This window comes from Rutidosis leptorrhynchoides, chromosome 3, assembly GCF_046630445.1.
Source record: "Rutidosis leptorrhynchoides isolate AG116_Rl617_1_P2 chromosome 3, CSIRO_AGI_Rlap_v1, whole genome shotgun sequence".
Lineage (NCBI taxonomy): Eukaryota > Viridiplantae > Streptophyta > Magnoliopsida > Asterales > Asteraceae > Rutidosis > Rutidosis leptorrhynchoides.
In genome coordinates this window covers 635273561-635291685 of record NC_092335.1, presented here as the reverse complement: position 1 = coordinate 635291685, position 18125 = coordinate 635273561, and the positions used below count along the sequence as shown (strand labels likewise).

The following is an 18125-nucleotide window of genomic DNA, read 5'->3' as shown; positions in this document are numbered from 1 at the left end:
GAGTATATATATAACACATAAGTTTTTGGTTTCACGTGTACACAAACAAAAGAAACAAATGCGATTTAAAAATAAAAAATAAAAATAACGTAATATTAAAGGCCTAGAGGGTGTATTCTTTAAAAAAAAAAAAAAAAAAAAAAAAAAAAAAAAAAAAAAAAAAAAAGAGCTCAAAGTGTAACTAGTGAGAAATGAATTTTTAAAAAATGGTATTTTTGTCATTCTAAAGTAAGGTGATATGTTATTGAAAAGAAAATTAAGGTTTGAAGTAACTCAATGATGATGAATAATAGAGGGTATTTTGGTCATTATAAAGATATAAGGGCGGAAATTAATAAGTTTCTAAAGGTGGATGATCACCAATAACTAATGCATAAATGAGTTAGAGCACTAGGAGTCGTTCAGTGTTAAATCTCAGTGTTAAATTTAACACTGGATTTAACATTGAGGTCAAAACAGAGAAAATCGTTCAGTTTTAAATCATTATTTAATTGTTTTCTTTAACACTTTTAATAACATTTTGGTGATTTAACAGTGATTTAACACCGGAGGGGAGTCGTGTGCACCGGTGTTCCCGGTGTTAAATCTCTTAACACAGCGTTAGCCTGGTAACAGTAATGTATTTAACATCGATTTAACGGTGATTTAACACCGGAGGGGAGTCGTGCGCACCGGTGTCCCCGGTGTTAAATCTCTTTTTTTTGAACGACGATTTTTTGGCATTAGTAGATCATTTCTTTCAACGACCCTCATCATTTGCACGTAGCACACACGTTCGGGCGGAAACCCAAACCCGATCGGCGGTACCCGGGAATACATCCATTCGGGCAGTATTCCTGAGTAGAGGTCCGTGAACGAATCCGGTAAAACCTCCCTATAGGGTCAATATATATCACCTTTATCGGTGTTCAATTGTTTTAAAGAAAATCATGTTCATCCTTAAGGATCGAACCAATGACCTCTCCCTATCCCATGACACAAAGTACATGGAGAGAACCGTTGGCTATCGACTCCTAGAGCTCTTATAATATTATTGAAATTAGAGGATGAAATGTGAATTCTCTCAAACTCACAATTTTTAAGTAAAAAACACATCAACATTTTAAAAATTGGTGCATGTTAGAAACCAATTTAATGTAGGTTGTTTTTTTTAAAGACAATTTCTCACAAACTACAGCAACGATAATTTGTAACACATGAAACGACCCACGAGACTTTCACGGTTATATATTATGCAAACGGTGATCCGGTGATCCATAACATAAACCCAAACTTTTAAAAGTCATGTTCAGTTAAATGCGAACCAAATATGACATTCTACAAAGTACAAGGACTGAAACTGCATATGTACTGTTCAATTTAGAATGTTCATCGGACACTAGTTTGCAGTAGTCTGTTTATTCTCACTCACCATCTTCAATGGTAACATCTTCACTCCGATTTGCTTTTTCTCCTATCATTCACACCAAACTCTTATTCTCAAACCCTAATTATCAACTCAAATCAATCAGAATCCTTTGTTTATCATCCGCCTCATCTCCGCCGTCCGCCGCCGCTCTTGAAACCCTAGCTCCTACTCCACCGGCAAGTCATTCTGTTGAAAACGCTGATTCTATCAATAAATGGCAGCCGTTCCGGAAAAAGAAGGTCGTGATGCGCGTTGGATACGTCGGCACGGATTATAGAGGTCAGCTTTAATTTCAATTCCATTTAGTTTCATTAAAATTGAAGCAATTGCTAGGATTTGGTAGTGTTGGTTTGTAAATTTATATTGGTCGTATTGATGTTTTAATTGCAGGTCTGCAGATGCAAAAAGATGACTCCGTATCCAGTAAGCTCTTCTATCTTTATGATAAATTTACACTTTGGTACCTTGTAGTTTGTGTTTGTTTCTTTTTATCGTCCGAAAAAGAGGATAAATTTACACAAGTACTAACATTTCTAAAAGAAGCATTAATGATTTAGACCAATTACATATGGGAATTTTTCGTGTATTGATGGGTGGGGTGGGGTAGTTTGGCGGTGACGTGGCCAACACATTGGTAAAATGGGGAGTAGTAGGGTGGCGTTTTGAGTGATGTGTCAAAATATGATTAAAAGTTGGGTGAAAAAAGAATAAAAAAATATTAAAAATATATTTAAATCAATATTAGAAAACGAGTGAAGGTAACACGCCAATAAGCTTTGTGTGCTTGAAGGAGCACGCCAAACATAAAAGGAGCCCAGCACCCTGCGTTACCGGCGTGTTGGGTGAAAAACGGGTCCGAACACGTTACAAGTGGTCTTATAAACTTCAAGACATAAATATTGATTTTAAACTAACTTTCTTTTGCAATCCTTTGTTCTATTACCAACACATAATCAGTTCCTTTTTCAAAGCTTACATAATTACATAATACTACCGTTCCAATTTGATAGTCTAGTTTTCCTTTTTTATTTATCCTAAATTTCCATAAATAGATAATAGTAAGGTGACCCTTACTTTTTAACTTTATTGGATCTGTCATAATAAAATAAAGTGTAGTGCGTTTGCATCTATTCCTTTTTAGTAGGACTAAAGTATTGATTCATTCTCTACACATAAAATTATTATTTATGATCTTTTAGATGATATCATCAAGATAAGTACTCAATAAGCATCTTATGATAAATATTAAATTGCCACTTCCACAAGTTGCTAATGCACCTTCATCCATGAATCATGATAAAATAATAGGAAAATGGGTCAAGGCTTAATCTACTAGAGAATGTAATTAATGTGTTAGCCAGATGAAATCCTCAACTCAGGCAAGGTTTTCTGATATTTGTGATCGTTTAGTGCGAATCATAGTTTTATGATAGTTTCATATAGGATAATATAAATAAGGGAAGTAGAAAAGGCTATAGGGTTTCTATGTAATCATAAAAGCTTGAAAAAATACTGAACTTTTGATTTCATGTTGTATAACCAAGCTTTTTGTAAAAGACAATCTACTGCTGATTAAATATGCTTTGTGATGAAATTGTAAAAATCCAATAAATGTTGTCCTGAAAATATAAAAATTAAAGAGAAAAGCGATTAGATTATATTTGTTTAAGATTTTTAAAAAGCTTCATAAAATTAGTATTCAGCTAACACTTCTACTTTTTTTTGAACAACAGTTTGGGATCACCCGGGAGACTAAACCACCCACGCGTTTCCTACTGTCATGAGTTTATAAACAGATCATATGTTTCTTAACACCCTAGACAAATAACTCCATTAATCATTAATTATGCTCTTATAATCATACTTCTTTATATTATTGGTATTATCTGCTTACTTTTTAATCAAGTTGTTTAACAAAATTTTTCAACAATTGTTGAAATTTTAACAATATTTTTATTGTTCTTTTATACCCTGTGGCCAGTAGTCATTTATATGAGTTATATCAGTATTTAAATCTTATTTCAAATATACAATGCAAATTATTTTTTATATAGTTACAGGCAACCAAATGGGAGTAAATTTTTTAGTGGCTCTTGATTTTAGACTTTTAGTTACAGGAAAAAGGTTTATTGTCATTATTAGCAACAAATACAAGATTTAGTGCTGTTAACAATTTTATAAAGCGGCATATTTTTAATTACTAAAAAAAATGAAATAGTTATTCTGTTCTTATATCTATATGTTACCCATTATTACCCATTACCCATTACCCATTACCCATTACCCATTATACTATATATATTAACATGCTGTCATTATCATATGAATGAAATCCTATTAGTTTGTGATGTTGTATTATATACGTCTCGCTTTCTCCTGTATCAAAACGATTCTTTTCACTAGTTAACATCTTCTTTTTCCCAACATATGATTAGAAAAATATAAAGCAGTCAAAGATGTCTTTATTTATTTTATGTTAATACAAATATGATATCAAAAGTTGTCGGTAGCTCTAGCTCGAAGGCTTTGGGTACTAAAAGAAGAAAGAGTGGTTGCAAAGCATAATCACACGCAGAAGTTTAAAAATAATCGATTAGCATTTATACTTATAGTGGTTGTTAGATACTAAAAATTGAACGGTATATATATAATCACACACTTCACCAAAACGCCTCTTTATATATACATGCTTACACATGCTATATATACCAGTAGTACGTATGAAAGTGAAAGAAACCAAGAACTTTGATGATGATGACGATGTTACATCAGGTAACCGAAATACTTCCACAAACTATATCACCAACGATCTCTTCCATTTCATCTTCCAATTTCGATACTGAATCAACTGGTTCATTTTTCCCTGATCGTAGCACCACCTTAGGAGCTTTAATGGGAGTATCAACGTTTTATCCCACCGTCACATGCGGGACCCATCCACATCGTCGAGATGTAACACCTAAACCAACTCTTAATAACAGAAATTTTGTAGGACGAATTAGGAAGAGGGTTAGAAGTAGGAAGTGGTGGTGGTTTTGTGGTTTCGAGACTTCAAAACGTTCTTCACTTGAGGAGTTTTTGGAAGTTGAATGGCGGTTTGGGGTGGATTCGTTGTTTAGTGATGCAATGATGGATATGAACTTTGGTGATCATCATCAGAATGGTAGCCGGATGTTATTTGCTAATGGGCGGGTCTTACCACCAGCCCAAATTACTGATGTGAATGAAAGGAGCCATTCTCTTTGTTCTTTTTGTAGTTTTCCTGTTCTGCTAGCTGGAGTCTGTGGTGGTGTACTATAACCAGTGTAATTGTTTCATCTATTTTTATATGAATATATGACACATTGTAGCTGGTCTAATTTGATCAATATAAGTACTAAAAAAGTGATGAACCTATTCTTTTGAGATTGAAAAAGTCATGTTTATCTTTTGTCTTTGTGGTGTTTAAATTTTTAAATTTATTTTTATTAATATAGCTATAGAGAAAGAGCTGGAGACAGCCATTTACAAAGCGGGTGGAATTCGTGACAGTAACTATGGGGATCTGAACAAAATAGGGTGGGCTAGAAGTAGCCGTACGGATAAAGGAGTAAGGGTTTAAATAAACTTATTATATAGCGCATCTGTATTTGTATTGTTGTATCGTTATGGCTTTGCATTTTCGATTTTTTTTTAATCTTTTCAGGTTCATTCTTTATCAACCATGATATCACTTAAAATGGAAATCCCTGAACACGCTTGGACTGGTGACGTTAATGGGATATCACTTGCAAATATTGTAAATACATATCTTCCTAAAAATATCAGAGTTTTCAGTATTCTACCTTCACAAAGGTTAGAAATATGCCATCCTAATACGTGTCTGATTTAACACATTGATTTATGAATGATTTAGCTACTGTTACCAAAACAGTCAAATGTTAAAAAGTACACTAAAACTAGTTCATATTATTACTATCTTTTGCAGGAGTTTTGATGCTAGAAGGGAATGTAACATCAGGAAATATAGTTATCTCCTTCCTGTTGAAGTCATTGGTATCACTAGTAACTTTAGCGAAGCTGAAATTGAACATCAATTATCAGACTTCAATAGTATACTAAATTCTTTTGAGGTATACTTCTAATTTTTTTTCCACTTCTATTTTTATTAACCCTTTTTATTTGTTTATGCAATTCATAGTTCCACACCATCCAAATAGGATTGCATGAACAGTAGTGTGATCTAACTTATTGCAGTGGTTAAAGTTTAAATGGAAATAACGCATTAGTTTTTCGAAGGTTACTTTGCTAGAAATTTTGAAAAAGTTTTTAGCACGGCCAATATGCCTATTGTCTGATTATTTAATATCTTATTGTAATAATCACTTTCAAAACACGCATCTAAATTCTAGCTAATCATACGTTGATCTCATTAATCACCTTTATTATGCAAACAATTTATTTCTAACACAGTACTACTAATTTTATTCTATATACTCAAGGGTTATAACCATAGTTTTTTTTTTTTTTTTTTTTTACCAAACAATCAAAATATATTATTATGATTTGTAGTTGCAATGATCAATGGCGCACATCCTTGCTGCCACTAATTATTGCCAGATAAATTTTTCTGTTGTGGAATTTGAAATCTCATTACTGACGCAGACTTTTGGGTAATCTCAACAATGTCGTTTTTGGCCTTTTAATGTTATAGGAGGTCGAAAAGCTTATTCTATGTTTGTAGAGTCGATAAAAGAATACTCCGTAATAGTTAATCAATGGGCTATTGCAGGGTGAGCATCCTTTTCATAACTATACAATCCGAAAGAATTATAGGAAAAGTGTGCGCGTTGCCAAAAGAAAAAACACGTCAAAATGGTCTAGAGACGCACCCGAAGCTATCTTCGAAACAAACGATGAAGAAGAATCATCTGAACTCGAATTTGGTGAATCTGATGGAGAAGAAACTCTTGCAAATTGTGATGATGAACACGTATCGCTAATGAACATTGATTCGGATAAGGAATTAGTTAACGAATGTGACGAAAACGCAACTAGTTTAACGGATGTACCTGTTCTTGCTAAATGGTTGCACGAACCTGATGAGAAAGATAGAATAAGTGCTTCCCATTTCAGAAGAATCTTGGAGTGTTCATGTGGAAAGCTGAAGCAACTGTCCGGATCAAGATACATTGAGATTACCATTTGTGGAGAATCATTCATGCTGCATCAAGTAAGTGCCAAAATGGGCGGGTCGGTTGATTTAGATTTTAAATTCGTACATTAACTTAATATCGTTACTTGTTTAGATCCGCAAGATGGTGGGGACGGCTGTGGCAGTAAAGCGTGGACTACTTCGAAGAGACGTCATCACACTATCACTAAACAAATTCTCGCGTGTGGTGGTACCTATTGCTCCATCTGAAGTACTCTTTTTACGATCAAACAGTTTCATTTTGAGAACTCGTCCTGGTACAAGGCCTGAAATGGAGACTTTGGTTGACTCTGAAGAAATACTAAAAGACGTTGAAAGGTTCTACGAATCAATTTTGTTGCCTCAAGTTTCGAAATTCTTGGATCCTTCTAGACATCCTTGGAAGGAGTGGATCGAGTTATTAGATAGAAACACTCGGATTCCGGATTCGCAATTGGATATAGTTAAGAATGCTTGGATTTTATGGAAAGGGCGTTGATATATCCACCAGACATGTGCACTGAATAGTTGTACAGTACAAATATTTAATGCACATGTGTGGTGGATCCATCAATCCTTATGGAAAAGACAATTCCAAAGTTGAACTAAGGTTCATTCAGTATAGTGATTTGTGGTAGGTGACAAATTGGATAGGTTGGGTTTGTTGGGTAACTGGTATGTTCTTGTTCGGGTCAAAATGGGACTGGTTAGGTTTACCCAGAACTGATGTTGAGATCATTGTATGCTAATCTGGAGATTATATATAAATAGCCAAACCACAAATATTTTTTATATGTTTTTCTGTACGTTACAAAAATTCGATATGAATGTTGATTTTCGTCCTTTTTGGATCCAGATAGTGATCTTGTTTACAGATTATATATAAATAGACAAACAACCAATATTTTTATATGTTCTTCGACCCTTTCACGTCTAGGTTTATTATCGACTACTGTACTTGAATTTTTTTTTTTTCTTCCCTTTTTGTTTTGGTTATCGTTTACATTTACATTGAAATTCAATTCAATTTAATGTTTTTCTATATCTTGTGTCTTCTTCCACTGTATGACTTCTTCAAGTGTATGACTGTATTTTATCTTCTCATATTATATTTTGTTTCAACAAGATTGGGTAACGGTGGTTGTTGCAAAAGTTGTGTTAGTCTTGAAAATGTATTCGAGGCCTTGACGGTATTATAGATTGCACTTTTTAATAGTTTTGCATTTTAATAATGATTACTTTTTTTGTTCCTATCATATTTATAGGTACAAAAACTTTTTTGCAGCAAAACATAAACGATGTGCAAACGAATTGTACTCGTCAATACTCATTTATAAATCGTAAGTACTTTTCATTTTATCACCAATTTTGTGACTTGTGTCAAGTGTAGCCACATCTACGACATGCTGCTCACTTAGAAGTTAAGTTAGAAACAAATATGTAAATTTAAAAGCTGATACCTTTAAGAGCGATCATCAGTTCACATTAATTCAATTATAACCAGTTATACCTCCAACACCATGAAGGTAAAATTACACCAGATAATTATACAGTAAATAATCATTTATATGATTGAGGCAAGCGATAACCAGTCATTACTAGTTTGTCCGCAAACATCTTCCCAGTTTTCGGCATTACATGCCAATGCAATGTCAAATTGAAATCTCTTTCTCGTAGATTACTTCCCTACACATAAGATGTCGATTATAATAACTAATAATTAACAAACAGAATACAAGCATAATTTTATATACCCCCACCAGAAAAAAAGTAGTATTTGATTTTTGATTGTCATATAAGTTCTTAATGTACATAAAAGTTGATTAAAACTGCTTACTGCAGCAAAGAAAGAACACCAGCTACATTTAAGAACATATTTATATAAAACACTATTCCATGGAAGCAAGTAAATCCTAAAATCAGTTAAGTTGTGAAGAAAAATGAAAAACTTTATAAACAGTGCGCAAAAAAATGATTAATCATGTCCTACTTAGCTTCCTAAATCATCCAAAATGGATCTTACATAAGCCAGAACATGATTACTAAGGAGTTGTTATTGGATCAATCTTGAAGCACTTATTTGACCAATCTTGGATATGTGAATTTAATGTTATAAATTGGCATTCCAAGCAAAAGGGATATTATTAGACATAACAACCGTCAAGTGCTTTAAGAAAAAGATAGAAGTAATATAACATGATTATTTACCTGATCTACAAAACGATATTTGTTAGTTGTATGGATGTAAAACTTTGCATGCTCTTTGGCAGGAATGATACCATCCCACAGTGACACCTGGCATATTCAATTCATGTCAATGCTACTTTAGGTATTAAGTTCAAAAGGAAAATAACGGGCAGCAAATTAATTCGCAGATAGCAACAAGCTGTGATCGTGTATAGATAAGACTGCCTATCCTGAGTATTATAATCACTTAATCAGATTACTTTCTCCCTTCACGAAGGAGATATGAATTCCATTCACGCGGGTAAGGGCTTGGCTTGACCCTGTGTTCTCTCCTGGTCGGGTCGGAGGCGAAAACTGGCAAAGTTCATCATGGCGGGGTGTTTGTAGAAAAGATGTCACCAAGGTTATATACCTTTTGTGTTTTCTAAATCACATTGTTAAACTACTTCTGTTTCTATCACAGCCCCCCTATTTTTTATTGTTCAGATTATGGGCTACTTCTGTATCAACTGTTTTGGCTAATGTGTACTAGAAATATACTCCAACTTAAATGGTTTTACTGTATCAAGGAATCGGAAATAGACAACATATAACTAGTGTTAACAGATAGACAGAAAAGGCTTACCTGATTTAGAGAATTCTGAGGGGTTTCATATTCAGCTGCAAGAAAAACAAAAACCTAAGAAAAAACAAGGCATACAAATCTTTTTAAATTAGAACACAGTTTAATAATGTATTAACATAATGATGGACTAGATCACTTACATAACCATTTAAAGTCAAACAAATAAAATAAAAAAAAAACTTCTTTTAAACAACTTTTTATTCTTATGGTGATTATGATGAAGAAAATGGCACAAAGATGCTATGTTAAATAAAATCAAAACGAAAAGGTGTTTTAAGAGTATATTGTATAACAATTGGTGTGATGTCTGCTTTTACTGTTTCTTTAAAACATTGGTCAATGACTCAATGGGCAGGTACTTATAAATCACCGGTTGTTATCTTACTCTAATCGATTCCGATTAGGGTTCCAGTCAAGAGCCTCTGCCTTAAAATCTTGCTTATAATTAACCAAACATATCCATATATATATTTTAAGGGTTCTAACTTCTAATCATATGTTATCCATTTTCGTTGTACCAGCACTACCAATTAAACATAGATATGATTGATATCTCGACTATCTATCTATAGCATCAATCAATTAAAAAGAAATAAGATGAAGTAATTCAACCGACCTGTTTCGTATTCCATGTAAATAAAGACTGCAAATCAGCCGATATATTCATTGTCATGCTGACCTGTAAAAAACTATGCATATCAGTTTCAGCAATAGTTATCAGCCACCACACTAAACATTACTCAACCTACATTGCGCAACCAATTGCTCCGAAAACGCCAACATCGAATTTAAATCTCAATTATAAACTAACAGTTTACCAACATTTAATTTAATTGCTAAATGCAACGTTAATCGAGTAAAAAGTTGAATAAGAAATGAAAGTACCTCATCATCACCATCTGGCTTATTTCGGAACCAATTGATGTTCAAAACCTATAAAATATAAAAATCAATCGATCGATAAACTTACTTATATGATTGATATACTTAATTTCTAATAATAGGATTACGTTTAACATGATCTGAAAAGAGACCTGGACTTGAGAAGAAGGAGAAGGAGAGTTGAAGTAATCGGAAAGAGAAGCGACGGCGCAGATAACGGCAAGTATCGTGATCGCAAATGTAACCACAGCATTTGCTCTGTTTCCGATTGAATGCATTTTTTTTTATTTTTTCAGATGAACTTTCAATTTGGGGTTTAGGGTTTTATTTCCGGAAATAAGGTAACCGAATACAGACATACAGTTTCAACTTCTTACCTACACGCCTCCTGTTTTTTAATTTCTTTAAAAAAAAAAAAAAAAAAAACAACAATAACTTATGTAGAAACGAACTCGTTTTTCAAAAGAAAACAGAAAACGAGTAGGCTCTAACCTAGAAAGCTATAAACGAACGAAAACTATCTAAAACCGAGCCTCCACATACCAAAACCAAATGCACAACCCGCAAAATAAGCTAACTAAACTAATTGCTAAACTACCAAACGTTTACATAAAGCAATAAAAAAACCAAAGAAAGCTACAAAGAACCTTGAAACACCTGATCGTGTCTATCAACCCTTGAATCTCGCCTTCTTCAACTTGTCATTAACCGTCTCTCGCATTATACTTTTCCCGCAACAATTCGCGATCTTGTATGACAAAACGTTAGAAGACCCGTCTCCAACCAAGATAGCCGAAGGAGGAGGAAGCTTTCCCCGCATTGGTTCTCAAAGTTGATTGTTATGTTTTGTAACATCAGATAAATTGATTTAGGAATGAAGAAAAGAAGTTGCAGACAAAATACAGAAATGAGAAAATACATTTTTAATTATGAGTGATAAAGAATAAGCATAAAATCAATAATTTTATGAAAGTATATATCTATATAGGTTGTGTATGTAGTATGTACTATGTAGTATGTGAATGATTAATTTTGATTACACCAAAAGTGTTTATCCATATTTAATTACATTGTATTTATTAGAGATGAAGAGCTTCTTCACATTCGTCAAAGATATTTAACAAAGGTGTCTTCGGATATAGGTAGGATGGGCAACCGCCTATGGTCCAAAATTTTAGAAATGCCCAAAATTTTGAACATATATTCAGTTTTCGCAAAATAGTCAATTAAATTAAATATGTTATCGTCACTTAAGGTTGAAATACCTTAATTTTAATTTGTTAAATACATTATAAGTATAAAATAAATAAATTTTAGTATTATCTTGTTATACGTATTAAAAAATTAAACGTATATGAGGGTCCATTTTTATTTTCGCCTAAGACCTACTAAATTGTTGAGATGGCCTTGATATTTAGTGTCAAGGATATTTGAGCTCGTCTTCATGTTGTATCTCGACTTTTTTCTCTTCGTATGAGATGGTTTTTAATCTTTTCGGTGCGGTTTAGATTGCTTACACTTTTTAGTAGATTTTTGCAATGTTGTTATTGTTGTCTTAGTTGTGTATTTCCTTCTTGTTTTCGCAGTTGGTTGTGAGCTTTGTAAGTATTTTGTTAGGTTAAGCTCAGGTGAACATGGTTGTGTACGTTTCTTGAGTTCATTTTTTCATGAATTTTTCAATTGATTATAATATTTATAGTTTTTTCTTAAAAAGGTGTATTACTATATTATCTAACAGACAAAAATAGTAAATAGTAACTAGGAGCATTTTCGTCATTTCACTTTTTTAAAAAATTCTAATTAAATTTCACTACACCAACAAAGACCCCCACACTTTTTACTATGACGACCCGGAAATTTCCGACCAAATTTAAACTTAATCTTTATATAGTTTCGACACGATAAGCAAAGTCTATAATGTTGAGTCTCGAAAACTTTGAACTGTGTTCATGTAATCATTTGACCTTTGACTATTCCCGACGATTCACGAACATCGGTGTGTAAATAAATATGTAAATATATATGAATTCTATACATAAGAAATATTGTAATATAAATATATAAATATAATTAACAAATATTAAAGATTTAATAAATTTTAGATATTATATAATAAATGGTAATTTAATAAAATTAATTACAAGTTTGAATATAATTGTTATATTAATATATCATCATTACTAGTATTTTTAGTAAGTGGTATTATTAATAATATTATTAAATAGACTGTTATTATTACTAGTATATAAATATATATTGAAAGGTATAGATACTAAATATTAAATATAAGTTATACATGTCACATAACTATTAAATATTATATAGTTAATAAATTGTAAATGTAATTACAAGTTAAAACATAATTATTATAATAAAATGAAAGTATTACTTTCATCAAAATAAATACTAATATTAAACATCAGAATCTATTATGAATGTTATATGTAGAAATAAAATTTAATACATGTGATTTGATATACTAGTGTTATTATTATTATTAGAAAATAATACAATTGTTAATATTATTAATATCATTATAATTAGTAGTAAATTATAATCATTTTTATGATTTTTATTGCTATTACTAAAAGTTATTATTTTCATGTAAGATTCTTATTATCATTATAATTATATATTTTTTTCATTACTTCTATGATTATTAGTACATTTACTTTTAGTAATATTATAAAATTAAAAGAATTTTAGTCTTTATAATAATTATTATTAAAAATTAATAATATCATTTTTAACATTATTATTATTAATAATTATTAATATTATTATTAATAATCATTATTGTTAAAAGAATTCATTTTATTAATATTTATTTATAATTAATCCACAAAATCAGGGATTTAATCAGCTTTAAATCGTATTCAACCTTTATCTGATTTTGGTTCTATCCATAATCAGTTACCCATTGGTATCAAACGTACTAAATTATATTAAACTATGACGATCGCTCCAAATTCATATGGACGAACACGTCATTCATTGATTTCATTGCGAGGTATTTGACCTCTATATGATACGTTTTGTAAACATTTCATTCTTTTGAAAAAGCACACCATAAATGAATATTTAAATCAAAGTTTTTCGACATCTGATGATTTCTACATATAGACAATCACCGTAATATAATAGTTTACAATAATACTTCCGTTGACAATGCAGTCAAAATAAGATAGATGGTGATGATTTGTGAATGCAACGTTTTCTCGAATAAAGCATGTATGACTCCATGCACATATCTTGTATAACATATAAGCAAACAGCGGAAGACTTCTAGGAACCTGAGAATAAACATGCTAACAAGTGTCAACACAAAGGTTGGTGAGTTCATAGTTTTATTGTTTTGTATAATCTGTATATAAAGGTAAACCACAATATTTCAGTTGTTTCATCCAGAAACGTTTATCAAAATATTCTACAAGATTGAGCACCCTGGTAACTAAACTTAATGTATATATAATTTGCACCCTTTGTATAATCATCTTAATAATACACGCAAACCAACGTGTACGCTTCTCAAATAGCATACGTCCGTTAAAAGGCTAGCGCTCTAGCTCGGACGGGGACATCAAGCCCTATGGATCCATATACTACTACTCGCGCCCACCAGTTCTTATAACCGGCAGTTACTATTTACCAAAGCTAAGGAATTTTCGGTTCAAACTCATTATAGAATTTAGTATGTACTTGTGTCCATTGTTTAAAATAAATTGCATGTATTCTCAGCTCAAAAATATATATTTCAAAAACATTTAAAAATGGAGCAAATGAAACTCACCTTAGCAGCATATAAAGTCGTTCACCAAAATGTGACCGAAACTCGGATTACCAAATAACCATAGATCTCAACCTAGAGAACATATGTTGGTCAATAAATGTCTATTAAGCTAGGTCAGGTCATAGTGTATCACAATCTTAATGCTCGAGATCGACATACAAAAGTTATCCAAAGTCGTTTCAAAAAGTCAATTTTGACTATAGTTCAACAAAACGAGACGTGCCTTATATAAGGATTCATTTACTCGGTTGGTAATATTCAAAAATCCAATTTATCAATCTTATAAACAAGTTGTTTAAATATTAATTGTAGATTCAAGAGCAATTCCAATTAATTGCAGATTCAAGAGCAATTCCAATTAACGTTAATCATAATTCAGTTGACCATATTTTTTAATTCGTTCATCGAAATTACTCGATTTCTAAATGAAAAGTTATTAATTTTTCGCCAGCTTTCCAAAAACATGTATATCATATACCTTTTACCAGTAATATATGTATTTAATTCGTGATTCATTATAAACTGTTTAACGACGCAATTTAGCATACAAGCATGCATAAATATATATACTCGAGCACTATACATGGATACACAATTAATGTATAAAAGATAAGATATGAATGCTCACGTATCAACATTGTGATTCAATATTGCAGGGAAGTACGTAGACGCAACATAGATGATAAACACTAGGTTTGACTTGCCAATAATACCCACGTACATTACCCATAACCTCCATAGCTATAACACATAATTTCCTTAGCTCTATTCCGCTTGAAAACCCATTTTGAAAGTGACACGCTCATGACTTCGTCGTAGTATTTTATGTATAATAATACTACTAATAACAATAATAAGATTAATAATAATAATATTATTCTTAATAATAATAATAATAAAAATAAAAATAATAATAATAATAATAATATATAATAAAATGGAGGAAGAAAGATATATGTGTGTGTGACAGAAAACTGAACTCGATCGAATTTATAGGTGTTTGCTGATTCTGGTTCCCATGCGATCGCATGGGCTTCCAGTGCAAATTCCATGCGATCGCATGGCCTGTCTGGAAAGCTCACATCTTATTTGTTTTGTAGTACGTCGACATATTTAAATATATTATATATAATATATATAATTTAAATTAATTAATTATATATTATATTATATTCTCGTGCAAAGTTAATTTGTAATTTTTGTTCCGATAAGTCGTACGTCGTCACTCGACTTATGTCTCGGTTCCGGTTTTTTGATCGTTCTTTCGTATGGCAATAATAACGAATCGTACAGAAGTAGCATGCAATCGAAAGCAAGTGATATCATACAGTAGTGAAATCATGTAGTAGCATACGACATATAGCAGTAAAGGTAAGCAGCAGTATGTAGTAAGTTCAGCGGAAACAAGTAAACTAGCAAGTTGTAGATTAGTCCTATTAGTGAATCCTACTCGGGTCGGTCTTAGACTCACTAATGCAACCTAATTCCCTACAACCAATGCTCTGATACCAAATGTGATGCCCCGTACAAAACCATCGTGTACGAATCATCAACAACAGGATCATTACAAGGTTAAGTACTATATGCGTTTTCAAAAAGAGTTTGCATTCATTAATAAAGTGATGTCTAAACCAACATCGAATGTTTTACAATCCAAAAGCATGCTTCATTAAGTAGAAGCAAATAATAAGTGTATGTGACCACAACGGTCGTTACAAGTCATAGTTCAAAAGTACTAATGTTTGAATGCAAAATAAAGTAGTTCATGCGATAACAACTCTAAGCAGCGGGTGTCTACAGCACGACTAGTACACAGCGGAAGTGAACCTCAAGCACCTGAGAAAAACATGCTTTAAAACGTCAACACAAAGGTTGGTGAGCTATAGTTTAAGTATAACAGTAAGTAAGGTAGGCCACTAGATTTCAGTGCTACAAAGAGCGTTTCAAAATAGTATGATAAAGTATATGTTAACCGTGGGCACTTGGTAACTAACTTAACGTTTATACCCCCTGAAAGTACACTTGGCAAGTGCGTATGTTTACGAAGTATTAAACACTCATTAAATGCTAGCGCGACTAGCCCGAGTGGGGATGTCAAACCCTATGGATCCATATCTAAGATTCGCGTTCACGGTTCAAAAACCAATGATTAAACGTTACCGAGCTAAAGGGAATGTTTATGCCGTTGTATAACCCACACATATATAAGTTTAAGTACTCGTTCCTAGTATGTAAAACATAAAATCTGCATGTATTCTCAGTTCCCAAAATAAGTTAAAGTAAAAAGGGAATGCTATAACTCACAATGATAATGTAGTCGTAAAGTTGGTTCGAAAAGGTGTGCAAGTAATCGGTCCGAAGGTCCTCAACCTAAGTCAAATAGTACTAAGTCAGTAAATCTTCCGAATAGGTTTAAAAGTATGTAAATAAGGTCTTAAGGGTCATCATCATTCATCATCAAACAAAAGGCGTAAAGTAAGTTTCGTTTATGAAAGTAGTTTAAAACAAAGACTGACTTTAGTCAGTCACCACGGCCTCTACCCTTACTTAAATTAGGTGAGACCAGTGGCCATGGCTCCGTATATGAGTCCTTTAAGTGTGGTAAAATTTACAGAAGCAAACTCGTCTTCGTTTGACCGTGGTGACAGTCTAAGTGCGAGTAGGTCAGAAATTTCTGCACAACGTTAAAGGACATAGTGACGATCGGAGGGCCATAAATCCTAAACCGTAACTCGGATTAAGACGAGTCCTATATGAAAAGTTATCTACTCGAAAAGATATATTTGAAAATCAAGGTCACAGCAGCCCAGGTTTACTGGTCTGTTACAGAAACAGCAGAACAGTAGGTAGAAGACAGAAAGCAGTAAAATAATGGGTTCCGGTGAGTTTGATGCTTGATGCTTATCACGGTTCTCATCCTTGATGCGTATAGCTTCAAGTGTACAACTCGTTGATGTGTTTGCATCATCTTGACCAAGATTTTACCATCATAACCCAAGTGCAAGTCTAAGACATGAAGCACAACTCACTTAAGTGTTGCAAGTGTTTTGATGAACCAAAGTTTCATCAAAGTCTTAGAATTAGCAGATACATGAACTATAAAAGTAATATTAACTAAGTTTTGACAATTATGACACAAGTGTGAGTCTAAGACATGTAGATCAACTCACTTAAGAGTTGTATGAAGTTGATAAACCAAAGTTACATCAAGGTCTTAGATCTAACACTTACATGAACTTTAAAAGTAAAAACAGTTACAAACTTGAAAGTAAACTAACTAATCAAGATCTTAAGATGTAGAACATAGTTCTTAGTTAGATCTTGAAGATCCAAGACCCAAAAGTCTAGATCTAAGGTTATTAAGTTAAATCCAACACAAGTGTGTAAAGTTATAAATAAAGAGCTACACTTCCATGTTCTTGAATCCTTAAAGTTAACTTTAAGTTTCAAGAAAGTATGAGATCAAGACTAACTTGTAGTACTTGACCAACAACAACAACAAACATGAAATTAAAGTGTATAAAATGAAGAAGTAAACTAAGTAAACAAGTAATTAGTTCATGGTTTGTTCATACTTTAAAGATTCAAACCAAAGTTTGATCTTTAAGAAAGTAAACTTTAAAGTTTACTAACATGACTTTCAAGTATGATTTGCAACACATGAACTTGCAATCTTTTAAGAAAGTGTATATAGAACATAACTAGTAAGTTAGTTCTTGTTTGTTCTTGAAATTACAAGATAAATGAAGAATGAAACTAAAGAGTTTGATTCTTGGAAACTAGTAAGTAAATAAATAAACAACTACTAGTAATCAACACAAGTAACAAAAGATTTAAACAAACATAGAATGATGATGATTATGGGAGTTAATGGCCACGGTTTTACCAAGAAAAAGAAAGGAAGAAATGCTTCAAGTTACTTACAAGAATGTAGAAAGAATTGAGAGAGAAATGAAGCAAGTATGTGTGTGTGTTTTTGAGAGAGTAAACTAGTGAATGAAGTAGTGAAGAAAAAAGAAACAAAACCCCTTCAAGGCCTACGGCCTGCAGCAGATTCAAA

At 32.3% G+C, this 18125-nt stretch overlaps 3 protein-coding genes across 3 annotated transcripts; 2 read left to right on the top strand and 1 right to left on the bottom strand.

The window, feature by feature from the left end:
• Positions 1-1382: 1382 nt before the first annotated feature.
• Positions 1383-7497, top strand: LOC139899074 (putative tRNA pseudouridine synthase). Its single transcript, XM_071881889.1, has 7 exons — positions 1383-1687; positions 1799-1831; positions 4885-4997; positions 5094-5242; positions 5376-5520; positions 6180-6620; positions 6697-7497. The coding sequence occupies exons 1-7, from the start codon at positions 1420-1422 to the stop codon at positions 7078-7080; spliced, it is 1533 nt and encodes a 510-aa protein (XP_071737990.1). The 5' UTR covers positions 1383-1419; the 3' UTR covers positions 7081-7497.
• LOC139899075 (uncharacterized protein At3g17950-like) lies at positions 4074-4864 on the top strand. Its single transcript, XM_071881890.1, has one exon. The coding sequence runs from the start codon at positions 4157-4159 to the stop codon at positions 4706-4708; it is 552 nt and encodes a 183-aa protein (XP_071737991.1). The 5' UTR covers positions 4074-4156; the 3' UTR covers positions 4709-4864.
• Positions 7498-8038: 541 nt separating the features above from the next.
• LOC139899073 (signal peptidase complex subunit 3B-like) lies at positions 8039-10618 on the bottom strand. Its single transcript, XM_071881888.1, has 6 exons — positions 10428-10618; positions 10279-10326; positions 10010-10072; positions 9394-9447; positions 8790-8876; positions 8039-8267 (listed from the first exon to the last, which is right to left on the bottom strand). The coding sequence occupies exons 1-6, from the start codon at positions 10551-10553 to the stop codon at positions 8142-8144; spliced, it is 504 nt and encodes a 167-aa protein (XP_071737989.1). The 5' UTR covers positions 10554-10618; the 3' UTR covers positions 8039-8141.
• Positions 10619-18125: the final 7507 nt, after the last annotated feature.